Source organism: Manis pentadactyla, chromosome 2, assembly GCF_030020395.1.
Source record: "Manis pentadactyla isolate mManPen7 chromosome 2, mManPen7.hap1, whole genome shotgun sequence".
Taxonomy (NCBI): domain Eukaryota; kingdom Metazoa; phylum Chordata; class Mammalia; order Pholidota; family Manidae; genus Manis; species Manis pentadactyla.
In genome coordinates this window covers 173,252,841-173,266,690 of record NC_080020.1, presented here as the reverse complement: position 1 = coordinate 173,266,690, position 13,850 = coordinate 173,252,841, and the positions used below count along the sequence as shown (strand labels likewise).

General features: G+C 48.6%; 1 protein-coding gene across 10 annotated transcripts in view; it reads right to left on the bottom strand.

Annotated features, from left to right (window-relative positions):
• SLC4A5 (solute carrier family 4 member 5) overlaps positions 1 to 13,850 on the bottom strand; it is an 85,545-nt gene that overhangs the window by 14,392 nt on the left and 57,303 nt on the right. For 9 of the 10 annotated variants that reach the window (XM_057497082.1, XM_057497075.1, XM_057497077.1 and 6 more), the window contains 7 exons: positions 13,424 to 13,695; positions 9,181 to 9,239; positions 6,611 to 6,811; positions 3,710 to 3,823; positions 2,268 to 2,429; positions 1,307 to 1,485; positions 72 to 144 (listed from right to left, as the gene is read on the bottom strand). In XM_057497082.1, coding sequence (XP_057353065.1) covers positions 72 to 144; positions 1,307 to 1,485; positions 2,268 to 2,429; positions 3,710 to 3,823; positions 6,611 to 6,811; positions 9,181 to 9,239; positions 13,424 to 13,695 — 1,060 coding nt within the window. The remainder of the gene's footprint in view (positions 1 to 71; positions 145 to 1,306; positions 1,486 to 2,267; positions 2,430 to 3,709; positions 3,824 to 6,610; positions 6,812 to 9,180; positions 9,240 to 13,423; positions 13,696 to 13,850) is intronic. The other variant, XM_057497079.1, reaches the window with a different exon arrangement.

Genomic DNA, 13,850 nt, shown 5'->3' with positions numbered 1-13,850 from the left:
TCCACCTCTGAGGCTTCGGGCCTGCACCCTCTCAGGTGGATGGGGCCATGGTGGCCTGTGCAGAGCTTTACCTTCAGGATGGGAGCCAGGAAGACAGAAATCCCAGTCAGGATAAAGACGATGGTGCCAGTCACTCTCTGCTCCCTGAAAGAGAAGAGCAGCTCAGGGTGGACTGGGAGATGCTCCCCGACTGTCCCAGCCCTCCCACCCTCTGTGGGCATCCAAAGGTTGTGTCCAAGGCCCTGGTCTCTGCCTAGTTCCCCCATTCCAGAGTAAACCTGCTGCTCGCAGCCCAGCTGAGTGGCACATGGGGGAAAGGGAAGCCCAGTCCGGGTGAAGGCATTTTGTAGGGTGTTTGGGAGACTGTCCAGTGCAGTGGCTAATAGGGGGGTGCTCACACCAGACTGATGTGGATGTGGCTCTGCCCCTCATTCGCTGTGTGGCCTTAGGCCAGGCTCTAAATGTCTTCAGCTTCATGGAGGAGAGATAATGGCACCTCCCTCGGGGGTTGTGAGGATGACATAGGATATAAGGTGCTTATGAGTCCTTGCCCTTTGATTATAAGATCCCGTGTTTGTGGAGCAGGACTAATGAGGGTTTGCTGGTAGAACAGGGGAGGAGCGGGAGGGCAGGTACTTTACTCTGAATGCCTAGGCCCAGGCACAAGCCCGGTGGGAGCAGAGGGCTTTGGGGCAGATCGCTCAGGCCAAGCCACCTGACGTTCAGGGGTCTGGGAGGAGACCCTGCCCTGACCAGAGAAGCCTCACCAGGGCAGGCTGGGCAGCCCTGGTACCCAAGGCAGCAGGAGCAGCTCTCAGGACGGCCACTTATGAGAATGCCAGTGTCTGCTGTGGGCTCACCCCAGAGGCCATAAGAGGTGGACGATGCATTTCTTTGCCTATGACAGGTCAGGGACCTGACACTGGGCATGAGAAGGAATAGAAGTGACATCCCTGTGGGCCACACTCTAGGGAGTGGGAATGGTCCTGCTAAGGCTTTCTGGAGGAACATAGGAGGGCTTCAGGGCACAATGTGGTCAGAGGGTCTTGAAGAGGGGACAAAGGGGCAGGTCAGAAGGGGCCTATACGGGGAGAGGTGAGAGTGTATGGATGGTGGTGTACTGAAATCTCTTTAGAAGAAAGGATCACTTAGGACTGAGGTTCCCCTCGCTTGCCCCTCCTCTGGGAACACACTCCTGTCCCTGTGGTTCCTGGGCTATCAGACCAGCGCCCTTTCCCCCCAGTGCCAGCGTGGTGAGAAAAGCCTGCTTCCCTCCCCCAGCATGGCCACCCTGACCCTCACCTACCTGACCCCCAGAAACTGGGGCTGCTCCCCCGGGGCACTGGTCTCCGTCTCCATTTTGAGGCTGTCGATGTGGGCGATGGAGATGACAGTGGCGGCCACGTACCAGGGGAGCCCCATGAAGGAGCACAGGGCCATGAGGATGCCCACCCAGAACAGGTCCAGGTGGTAGCCAGCAGCCTTCTGCAGGGGGTAGTGTGAGGGGAGAGCCTGTTCCTGACCACCTGTTGGGGTGGGCAGTGGTGTGGGGGGACAGAACTGTCCCCAAAGCAGCCATTTGGTGGAACATGTTCAAAGGTTCCCCTCGGCCTTCTAGAGGGTCCTCTGGGGAAACTGCACCCTGAGGTGCTCAAGCCTCACCTACCCAGGGTTTGGGCAGCCCAGGAAGGGACACAGTGAGGAAGGAGAGGTGGTGCTCAGGCTGGGAGAGGCCCTGGCCTTGGGTCCTTGGGGAGAAGGGCTCCTGAAAGTGGCCACAATATCTCTGCAGCTCCTGAGTGAGGGGCCCAGCTGCAGCAGCCCTAGAGCATGCCACAAGTGGTCTAGCCTGGCGGGGGCAGTGGGTGGCCTAAATCTCCTCGGACCCAGAGGTGGAGACGGAAGTGGCAGAAGGGTTAAGAATGCCCCTCTGCCTAATGGTTCTGGGTCAGAATCCCTGGTAGGATCTGCTCAGACTCCCAAGTTCACTGTCAGGAGGCATAGAGCTGGAGGGTCACTTTGGAGAAGCAAGGACCACTCTGTGGCCCTGGTCCTTGGATCAAGTCTTACCAAATGGCTCTGGTATCTTACCCACATCTAGAGGTCACCCCCTCCCCACCAGTGCAACACACACCAGAACTCCATTCTTCTGGCCTCTTATTTTGCTTCACAAATGGCCCAAAATGTTGACAGAAGCACCATTTCCTTCCTTCATTCCTTCTGACACTGTGGGAAGTCTGTTCCCCGGCTCATAGCCCCGGCCTTACCCTCAGCTTGTTCTCCTTCCTATTGACTATGACAGCTGTGATCTGCTGGTCCATGAAGATCAGGATGGTCACCAGCAGGGCGGGCAGGATGCTCGCTGGGTACACCCACCATGGGTTCTTCCCGAAGGGGGCCACGAACCAGCCTCGGTCAGGCCGCGTGGGCTGAGCGGAGCAAACAGAGAGGCCCTTTCCTCTCTCCCTTGTCCCAGTAACTTGTCACCGGTGGCCACACCGTTCCCACCTTCCCGCCTTCCCCCACCTGAGGTATATTTTGTGCACAATCTTTTCCCTTAAAGACATTAAGCACCTGCAGTGTTTGAGTAAAGAGACCATGGAGGCAGACAGACTGGGAAAGGAAGTGGTGTCTGCAGAACTAAGGAGATCATTTGTGGCAGCACCTGGGAATTGGCTGGGAGACAGGGAGGTGCAGAGTCAGAGGGTGTTGGGAGAGAGCTTGAAGCCACTAATTGCAAAATAAAAAGAAATGAAATGAGGCCCAACAGGCTAGAATAATTTGATGGGCCTGTGCCTGATGCTTCTGCCTCTCCTTTGAGTCACCTGTCTGGGCAGCATTACAGAACTGATTGTATAACACCAACATCATTTCAGACTTGCATATTGAGAATAAGGTATTATCTGTGCAGGAGCTAGGCTGAAGTATCTTTTGTTTTAAGAGAAAGAGGTATTTTAATTTTCAAGGCCAACATGAGTTTTATGAGATATGTTTAAGCTACTTAGGAGAACACTGAAGCAATACCAGAAAGGTGAAGGCCTCAAAGGCCAGGAGGGCCAGTTCTAGGACCTGTACCTCGTGCCCAGTGTAGATGGTTGGGGCTCCTTGGGAGGGGGTAGGGCTTGAGCATAGCTACAAGCAAATAGTGCCAAATATGGACTAATTGGGAATTTTTGAAGCAGTGTTTCTCAGATTTAAGCAGGTCCCAGAATCACCTGGAGGGTTTGTTAAAATGCAGAGTGCTGGGCCCCATCCCCAAATTTTCTGATTACACAGTCCAGGGTCTGCATTTCTAACATGCTTCCAGGTAATGATGTGACATTGGTCTGGGACCATACTTTAAGGATCATTTGTTCTAAGGGATCATTTTTAACACATTCCATGTGGCCCAGCTTACAGACTGCCATGGGCCAGAGAACTGTAGACATTAAGCAGAAATCAAGGGGCTTCAGCTGGGCTGGAGGGTAGGTTCCAGCACCTTCCCCATCCAGTGGCTAGACAGCAGGATTTCATTGTGGCTATGCCTCCAACCTACCATCTCAAAGGACCGCCCCCTGGGAAGCTGCGTACAGGAAGCATGGAGCATACACAGGAAACCCTTATGGTCATTTGGCTGAGAGTTTATAAAAGCTGGATCAGTGCAGTGGGGCCAGGATCTGCAGCTGGTGGGCAGACAGAGCTAATGCCCAGGGCAGGGCCGGGGGCAAACCTTGATGACACTGGGTACGTGCAGCTTGGGGGTTTCCAGGCCAAAACAGGCATCGATCCCACAGAACAGCAGGATGGAGAAAACAATGGAAAAGTCGGCCACCAGGGCCCGGACCTGCAGAAAGGAGATGGGCAAGTGAGCAGAGCCCCACCCAGCTCCAGGCAGACCCAGTCCTTAGGCAGCAAAGATGAGAGCGGGCAAGAGCATGGGCTCTAAAGCCAGCAGACTTGGGCTCAAATCCTGGCTTGGCCTTGCCGGCTGTGTGGGGAAGCTTGTCATGACTTAGGGCCTCAGTTTCCTCATTTGTAAAACAAAGACCATGATAGCACCTACCTCACAGGCATATGTGAGCTATGACACATTCAGAGGGCTTGGCATGTATTAGTCACAGTGGGAATTGTTATTATCCACATGGCATGGCAGCCCTTGATGGAGACACTTTCTGGTCTGGACTGGGTGATGACCTATCAGGGGTGCTGAGGGCAAGGGCTGAGCTCTGAAGGAAATCATAGCTCCTAAAAAAGTGTGACAGATTGCTGCACTGTTGCCTGGGCTGGGAGGAAGTTCCCAGTTCTGCCAGGGACTTCTGGCTACTCTCAGACTTTCTGTCCACTGAGAGTCCTTCACCTCCTGCTTCTCCATTTCAGGAGGCCGTCCTAGGCTGGGTGATCTGGCCGCCCTTCCATAAGGACGTCTACCCTGCCACCCTTCCATATATTTTCAGAGAGCAGTTTGCAGAGAACAGCAGGGAAAGAAGTTAGGAAGAGCAAGGGTGGGTGAGGGCACATTGAATTCATTCCTTGTACCCCTTTTCCTCTTTATAAATATTCTTAAAAATACATTACTAATTAAAAACCCACTAAGTGTAAAAAGCCAAGTCCTCCATCTCAACTTTTCACTCCAGTCCTACCTTCCTGATACACCCACGTGTCTGCTTGATTTTAGTTGTTCCCGTGGGTTTTTGTCTGTCATTAACTAATACTGTACTTTTATATTTTGATTTACTAATCTGAAGCATTATCTACTGATAAGGATTTGGCTTACTTGCACTAACCCTCCTGTCCTTTCCTCCTTCTTAATCTTTGAGAGTAATTTTAAAACTCCTTCCATGGGTTTCCTTTTGCTTTCAAGTTATATGATCAAGCCTCTCTTCCCACTGACTTGGCTAATCTCGTTCTCCATCCTGCGAGACCAGGCTTTCTGCATCCGCCTGCCCCCCATCCCCTCCTCTGCTCCGCCTCACTCCTTTCCCACCCTCTTTGCTCCTCCGTTTTGATTGTTACATTGTAAAAGCTGAGAACACATATTCTGTTCCATAAACATGTCTTTTATGTTTTCTCTATAAGTTGAGTAAGTTGAAAATCAATAACAGCTTTGTATTATGATGATATAAAATGTTAGTCACAGCAGAACCAAGAAGTGTGCTGGGTTTACATGTACTCTTCTACAACGTCCTAGCATCCAAGTCAAAAAGTTATGTTAAACAATATGAATTTGCCATTTTTTGTAGGTCAAAACAGCCAAACATAGGAAGTTTCCATGGTCTGACCTAAAATAAAGATGGATCCAATAAACAGCTGTGAACTGCCTCCCACCTTAAGAAATAATTACCCCTTCGATGCCTCTTCTATCATCCAGTCGCACTGCTGTCCCTGCTCTCTAGAGAGATCCCCTGGTCTGAATGTGGAGTTTATTATTCCCACAAATTTCTCTATCCTTTCATATATCCCTAAACAAAATATGGCATTGTTTTGCATGTTTAAAAATTTTACATAAATGGTAACATATTATTTGTAATCTGCAATTTGCTTTATTTGTTCAACATGTTTATATATTCTTCCTCATGGATAGATGTAACTTAACATGTATGCATTGCAGCTTACTGTTTGTATGATTGTTTTCCATTTATTTCTTCATTCTCCTGTTGATAAGTACACTTAGATTATTTTCATTATTTTCCTCTGAGAGTCAATGTTTCTGTGAACATTCTTATTCATGTATGAGAATTTCTCTGGGGTGTATATCTATATGGGAATAGAGTTGAAGTATATCATATTCATAGATTAGAAGACTCAGAATTGGAAAGGTTTCAATTCTCCCCAAATTGACATTTTTAGTAAATCTAGTCCTATCAAAATTCCAGCAAGTTTTATTTTGGTGAAATTTAAGCTGATCCTAAAATGTATGTGGAAATTCAAAGGGTGAATGCATTATTGAAAAAGAAGGGCAAAGAGGGAGGATTTGGTCTGTAAGATATACAGACTTACTATAAGCCATAGAAATGAAAACTGATTTCTATTAACCAGAAGACACCATTTAAAAAAGTAGAAAGGTCAGGTACAAAGTGGAGGAATATAAATGCTACACACATGATCACAAAAAGGTTTCTATTCAGCAAATGTAAAGAATTCTTGCAAATCAGAAACAAAAAGATAAAAAAACCTAATAGAAAAATGTGTGAGAGACTTAAACTGGCATTTCCAGGAAGAAAGTCAAATGATCATATGGCCAAAAAACACGATAGGATTTTCAACTTAATTAGTCATCAGAGAAACAAACATTAAAAAAAAACCACAATGAGACACTACTACACAGAAAGGCTAAAGATAAAAAGCCTGATAATGCCAAGTATTGCCAAGGACTTGACAGCAAGGGGACCCAGTTCTTTTTGACTCCAAGTCTGTGCTTTTTTTTTTAAATTAAGGTATCATTGCTATACATTCCTATGAAGGTTTCACAAGAATCCAAGTCTGTGCTCTTAACTTGAAAAATCCTAGTGAGCCAGTGGTGATGTGATGTCTGTCCTGTCAGTAGGCCGGAACCTCTCATGGGAGACTCAGCAGGGGCTGCCTTGTGACCAGTCTGACTGTAGTCTCCCTCCTAACTGCAGGGTCAGCTTACCTTGGTAGGGAAATAGCGGCTGAATTTGAACTTCTTCAGGGTCAGGGTCATGGAGTATGTCCCAAAGAAAAGGATGAAGGACATGAGTGCCAGGTCTGGGATGAACTGGCAGGAACTCCCGAGCAGCTGCCCACCGTAGTACAGACACTCCTTCTTGCTCAGCAGGGACCAGTCCAATGCTGTGAGGTTAAGGGGGTTGTACTTGGAGACCAAGCACAGGAGAGAGAGAGAGTCAGGGCCTTCCTGGTGGATCCGCTGTGTCCTCCCCCTGCAGTGCCCAGGCAGCCCCCACACCCGACCCACCCTTGGGGGATCCTAGCCCTCCAAGACCACAGTGCCCGGCAACAGAACAGTGTTCCTGCGGACAGGCTGCTTCAAGAAAGGACAAACAGGAGCACCCTGGGGAAGATCAGGAGCTGACCTTCGTTCCTTCAGTGAGTTCTAGGAGCTCTGCTGTGTCAGAGAGGAGGAAAAGCCCAGAGGGTGGGATGTCCTCTCTGCAGCAGCCCTGGCTTCCAGCTCAATCAACCACAATCTCCTTTCTGGCGTGTCTCACATTTATTCTTCCTTTCCTTCCCCTACGCCCACCCTTTCACATACTGGGGCATATGCCCACCCTGTCAGACCTCTCTCGGGTGAGTCACTTCAGTCACTTCCCCCTTTTGATGCCTAAAATCCAGGGCACACAAAACAATTACATATATAAGTTCCTAAGTTTGTGTATATACATATGCAAATTATATGTAATATATATATAAATAGATGTAATGTTTTATATATGTAATATATTATGAATATATGTAATATACATAATGTATTTTATGTAATATATATGCAATTAATATATTTACATATGTGTATGCACACATATATATTTCATATATATATATATATATGCTTTTAAGTATAATAAAAGGAATAAAAGGAGAATATTTGTAATAAAATTTAAAATATATTTTAAAATGTAATGTGTAAATGTTCAGGAACCTACATAATGAAGTAAACAGATGCTTGCAGCTACCTATAGTGAATAGTTGGATTAAGGGAAGTACGGCAGTTTGATATAGTAATGGTCCCCAGTGGATCATGCCTCCCTGTATCCACACTCCTTTGCCATGTGACAATGACACCCCTGCCATCAAGAGGTGAAGTCTGTTTCTCCACCTCTTTGAATCTGGGCTGGCCCTGGGCGCCCAGACCAATAGAATGGGGAGGAAGTGGCTTCGAGCAGGTTCTGGAGTGGAGGCCTCGGGTCTTGCAGCACCTGCTCTCACCCTCTTGGAACTCTGAGACCACCATGCAGTGGGAAAGCTCACGATGGGAAAATATCATGGGAAGGGAGAGGACCAGGCTTGCAAGACATCTACTGAATGTCAGGGCAGCCCTCAATCACTGAAGCTATTCACAAGGCCCCTGCAGGGCAGCAGCCTCTGCTTTCCCAGGGGTCTGGCCCAACATTCTCTCTGAGCCCCTTCCCTGTGCAATGCCCACCCTCGTACAGTCTCAGCTGGGCTGGCCTGCTCACTCCTCAGAACAGGTGGTGTGCTTTTCCTCTTTTGCCCTTCTGTCTATGCTGGTCTCTCAGCCTGGAATGTGTTTCTCTCTACGGAAACATCTTCCCCAACCTTCAAACCAGATCATATCCCACTTTCTCTCTGAGGCTTTCCTCTAGCTTGCAGGGCACCTGTTGCCCCCATGGCTGCAAGTGCACGTGTGGCTTATCCTTCAAGCAGCCTGCCCTGCTGGTGCTGTCCCCTTGCTTTTCAGGTTCATCTCCACATTGCAAATCACAAGCAAGTTTGAGGCCAGGGGGCATGTCTATTTCTTATAGGATTTTTTTAGTCCTTGTAGCACACCCACCACCTTGTACATGACAGGTATTCAGACATAGGCAGTGATGATTCCACTCTTCCTCCCTCACAATCAGATGCTTGAAAAATATTAGGTTAAACGGCCTTGCACAGGTAACTGAAGGAACAAGCTCAGGGACACTTAAAGTCCAAAAATCTCCCCCAAGGCCTACCAGGTGTTACTCTTCACCTGGTTTTGGACTTACTGGTCCACTTAGACTGGGTGCTGTCTCCTGGGGGCCACTGTTCATCACTATTGGGAAAGGCAGACCAGACCTGTGGGTCCGGGGTTCAGGAGAGCAAAAGACAGATCAGATTCAGAGAGCGAGGAACATTCGTAAACTTTCTGGGATTGGGGAGTGGCCTTGTTGGGTGGGATTGGGGGTCCTATGTAAAACGGCAAGGAAGAAGGTAAAAAGATGAACGGGAAACTTTGTTTATAGCATTGTGCAGCCCTGTTTACCTCTCCTCACCTCTACCTCACTTGTGTGTGTGTGTGTGCACATGATATTTATGCACACAGATTTTATAGAATGAGGCATGTTTTAAATGAGAGTATATACTTAAAATAAACTTGTGTATTTACAAAGCCCCACAGGTGACCCTAACGTGCAAGTGGCATTGACCTCTGCAAGTCTGGATTGCAGTTTCCCAGCTTTTCTCACTCTCCCCACATACAAAAGCTCTCAAACGGATGTCTGATGTGGGGAAAGGACTTACCAGAGAGCTGTTGGTCTTTGGTGCCAGCAGGACTGAAGCATTGGACATGGTTGTGTTCACTGTGGATGAGCACAGGACATGGATAAGGGTCAGCCCCTGCTGGGGTGGGACCCTGAGGCCCCCATCGGGCCCCCACCCTTTTCCATCTCCCTCCAGTCCTTCCCTTTGAGGCAAGGGAACCAAGGACTGGCTTCAGCTGTGAGAGCAACTCTTCACTCTCCTCGCCTTGTAGGGTGAGGCAGGGGTCGGGGAGAGAGCCTGGGCCACAGCTCTGACAGACCAGCAGGGCCATGCTAGGACAGCTCCTGTCCGGCGCTGGAGGGCTAACTGCAAAAACTGAAGTAAGGAATCTGTTGCCAAGACAAAATGCTGACACAACTTGGTGAATAATGTGCCTTGTGAAATCCTACCAGCTGCTGGACCCATCTTTGCTCTTAGACTTACACGTTCTCAAAGCACTTTCTCTCTGCCGTGCCCTACACCAAACCCTCACACACTTCCTCTTGTTAAGTTCCAAAGTCTCCAAGAAGTCTCTGTTTTAAAGATGAGATACTGAGGCGCAGAAAGGTTAAGTAGCTTGCTCATTGCCGAAGGTCAACACAGCTTTTGCTTGGAGCAGCCATGATCCATCCCAGGCAAGCTGGCCCAGAGCCCGTACATCTCCCAGCTCTACACAGCAAAAGTCCTTCCCTTCCCTGCTCCCCTCCACGAACTCCTTGGCTTTGATACTGTCTTCTCTAATCTGTCCCTTGAATGCAAGCTGAGGGAAAGGGAGTGCAGGTATGAGACCCGAAGGAGAAGCAGGAATTCAAAGGTGCTGCTCTCAGCTGCACACCGCACCCCTTGTCCCAGCACTCCCCTCCCCAGCTTCAGTGTCCCTAACTGTGATTGGAGCATATGAGGGTTCCCATCACAGGCCTGAGAGGAGCTGAGAGGAACTGTAATCCCCTTCCTGGGGCATGTGGCCATTCATTAAAAAGGCAGGCCCAGAGGGCCACCAATTGCCCCCTCCCTTGCTCTCTGACTACATGGGTGGCAAAGGGCCAGGTCATCCTGGCATCCTCCCCCAAGTGAAGGCTGACTAAGCAGTTGCTCTGCAGTGGGTCTGGAGAGGAAGGGAGGAGGCCTGCTAGCTGGTTTGCTGGCAATAAATCTGACACATATTGGCAAGCCCTCTTGGCTTCTGCTGGCTGTCCACAATTAGTTAGGAACCCAGAGGCTATTCTTGAAGCTTCCTTCAACCTCTGACAAGTTGTCACAGGGTGACGTGATCACAAGGCCCTTCTATGTGTTGCCCACTTCTGGGGCAATTGGGCTGGCAGTGGCTAAGGAATTCAGTCTTGACCCAGGGCAGAATATTCTTAGAAGTCCTACAAACCCAGAGGTTTGTTACTATTCTTATAAGAAAGCTTTACTTTATAGACATCACAGATACCTGCTGCCTTTCATCACACCACTGACCAAGGGACCATGATGCACAATTAACAGAGCACAGAAGATGGGCAAGACTCAGGGCTTCCCACACAATGCTAGCAGTCTCCCAGCTAGTGCTGGAGCCTGGCGAGTTCAGATGCCTTTCCATGCATGGCCCAGGGTTGTCAGACCACATATTCCTCCGATGTCTTCTGTTTAGGCTTAGCTATTCTTTTATACCAAGAACATGGAGGATTTATCCGACAGCCACTTTGCAGTGAAGAAGCAGAAATATAACATGGAAAATTCCAAAGGCCCAAGTATTAAATATTTTTAAGTTCTAGTGTTTACAAAGTGGTACTCACTTGGGATTGAAAGCAGCCAAGTCAGTGTGTGCAGCATCCATAAATAGAATACAAATCAGTTACAATGGAAACAAGAATAAATTAAAAAAAGAGTGCCCCTAAACAAGCCTTTACAATGAAGAGTGTCAAAGAGTGATAGTGTCAGACTGGGTTTTGTAGTAAAACTAGGAATATGGAACAATTTTCAAGCAAGTGGCCCACAGGCAGGGAAAGAAACCCTCCTCAGTTACATATCCCCTCCCCAGTCTCCGAATGTCCAGAACTGTCCTTTTCATATTCTCCTAATCAACACTAACTTGCACTGGTTCCCGTTCCTCACTCTCTGGGAAGACCCTGAAAATCGAATCTTATTAGGATTAGTGGCTAATAATGGCTCAGTGTTACTAATTAATAGTTCAATAGAGCAGTAGTTCTCAGCCTTACACAGGTGTCAGAATCACCAGGAAGGCTTATTAATATATAGCTGGCCCTTCCCCAGAGTCTCTGATTCAGCAGGTTTGGGGTGAGGCCCAAGAATCTGCATTTCTAACAAGTTTCTAGATGCTCACACTTTGAGAACCATGGCAATAGCATGACCCAAAAGAATGGGGCAACATGAGGCACCTGGGCAAGACCAGAAGGGGTGCCATTAGGAGGCGGGGGGGGGGTCCTGTTATGGCACTTGAATCCTACCTTATATACGCCTACATCTGCTGTCCCTAGGGCACTAAGTTTGGTGTCTCCTGTGGACAGATGATTCTTAGAATGGCTAATGTAGCACATATAATCCCAGAATTTGGACCATTTCTGGAAGAAATCAAGAATGTGTACTTCCAAAAGCCATGTCTGTGGAAACATTTGTGTTCAGTGTAACAAATTCACTGTCCAGAGGGCACAAGTAGCAGATGGGGATGCCCTGATGGGGCCGAGCCCACAAACATGGATTCACTCCAGGGTTCAGTGAAAAGGGCGGGCAGATAGGATCTCCTTGATTCCCTAGGAAAGCAATGTATCCTGGCCCAGGAAAAAAAACAGCAGTATCTATTGTTGCATTTTAATGGAATAATTCAAACTTAATGATAGAAAAAAATGAAAGAAAAAATGAAGTCTAGACTTCTTTACAAAATCAGTGCAGTGATGGTAGGAGATGGGGTACAACCAAACTCTACTCCCTGAGCTCAGGACATCTTTAGCTCTAGAGGCCTAATATAAAATAGGGTGCACAATAATTGTGCAGCAAATATTTTTGATTGACTTATGACCAAAATTTTATTGATAATATGTATTAAGTTACCAAACACCACAATATCTAATCATGTCAAAATCCAACCCAACTGAGTATAGATTTGAAAACCTTGTAAGAGTTCCATGAGTCTGGCAAGGCCAACACTGATACCTCTTTTTCACAGCTAAGTTTGGGCCAACTGAGGCTTAGTGTGACCTTGGGTGGTCTCTGGACCTCAGTTTTCTCTCTGTGAGTCCAGCCTGGTGGTGCTCAGAGATGTATCAGTGGGTCTCTGGCCACTGCCTATAGGATCCTGGCACTCTGGGAACATCACTGTAGGCTCTTGGGAGCATAATTATGTCTGTGAAAGAGGCCAGTGCTTCAGTCTATGGGAAGCCCTAACTTTACAGATGACATTTCTTTGGTTAGTAATGAATTCCACAGAATGACACTGAGTATTAGCAGGTTGTCCAGTTGGTTGAGTCAGCCTCCCACCTGTACAAGGATCTTTTACAATATTTGGCAGATGGATATCCAGATAGTGTCCAGGTAGCTCGCTACCACCCGAAGGAGACAATACCTCTCAGGGTGGTGGCTCCTACCACTCTAAGGCCTTCCCCGGATTCAGCCAGCATCTGGCTCCCAGGAGGTCCTGCTCCTCAGACCCTCATTCTGAATCCTACAGTTACACAGGGCAACCTGGCCCCTCTGTGATCTGTCAGTCCTTCTCTCCTGCCTTTCTAAGAGGCTAAATAGCCCCAGATCCTCCAGCTCTTCTTCAGATGACATGGTGGCTGGGCCCTCCTTCCCCCTGACCAACCCTCCACCCTGGACACGTTCCCGTCTGTAAGGAGGGAGGTTCATCCCTCTGGCGTGACCTCACCTCACAATATATGTGAACACACTGGCAGAATACGTCAGGGAGAGCTAGGGGAACTCGAGGCCTCATGAGGTCTCCCTCTGGCTTGGAGCAGGAACTCCTGGGCAGCACTCCTAATCCGTGAGGAAAACGTGCCCTCTCCCTCCCTGGAATACCCCTGCCTCCTCCTGATTACAAACCTGGCTCTGGAATTGTGACCCTCTTTAGAGCTATTGTCCCCTTGGTTTCCATCCAAAAACTGGGTTCAGAACTAGTGTTTGCTGCCTTGGGACAGTAAGCCCTTGAGGGGAAATCCGCTCCCAAGCAGGCTCGCCTTACTGCTTTTGAGCAGAGAGCTGTGGTGGTGGGGAGTGGGTGGGCACATCAGGGGTTACCGGTCACCTGTGTCAGGGGCGACACACTCGCACTTGTAGGTGGTGATGGAGTCAGGCTTAAAGTCCATGTTGATGGGGTAGTACTTGAAGGCACCGATCATCTTCTTGATGGCATCATAGATGAAGATGAAGCTGATGAGGGTGGAGAAGCCCTCCTCAGTGAAGCGGGTGATATACTTGATGATAAAGCTGGCATCTGTGGCCACCAGGATAAGGCACTGGACGGCTGAGTGTAGGCCAATCCAGAGGCGGAACTCCATGTAGTCCAGGCCATTGCCTCTGGAAGGCAGAGGGAAGTGAGGGGCCTCCAGCCCGGGGCTCTTGGCTGTGCTCGGCTCCCAGGACCTACCTTGAGTGGCTCTTCTGTGTCCCTTGTGGCACAGATGCCCTCCTAGGAACTATGAGAGGACTGGGAACATGGACAATTTCTGGGT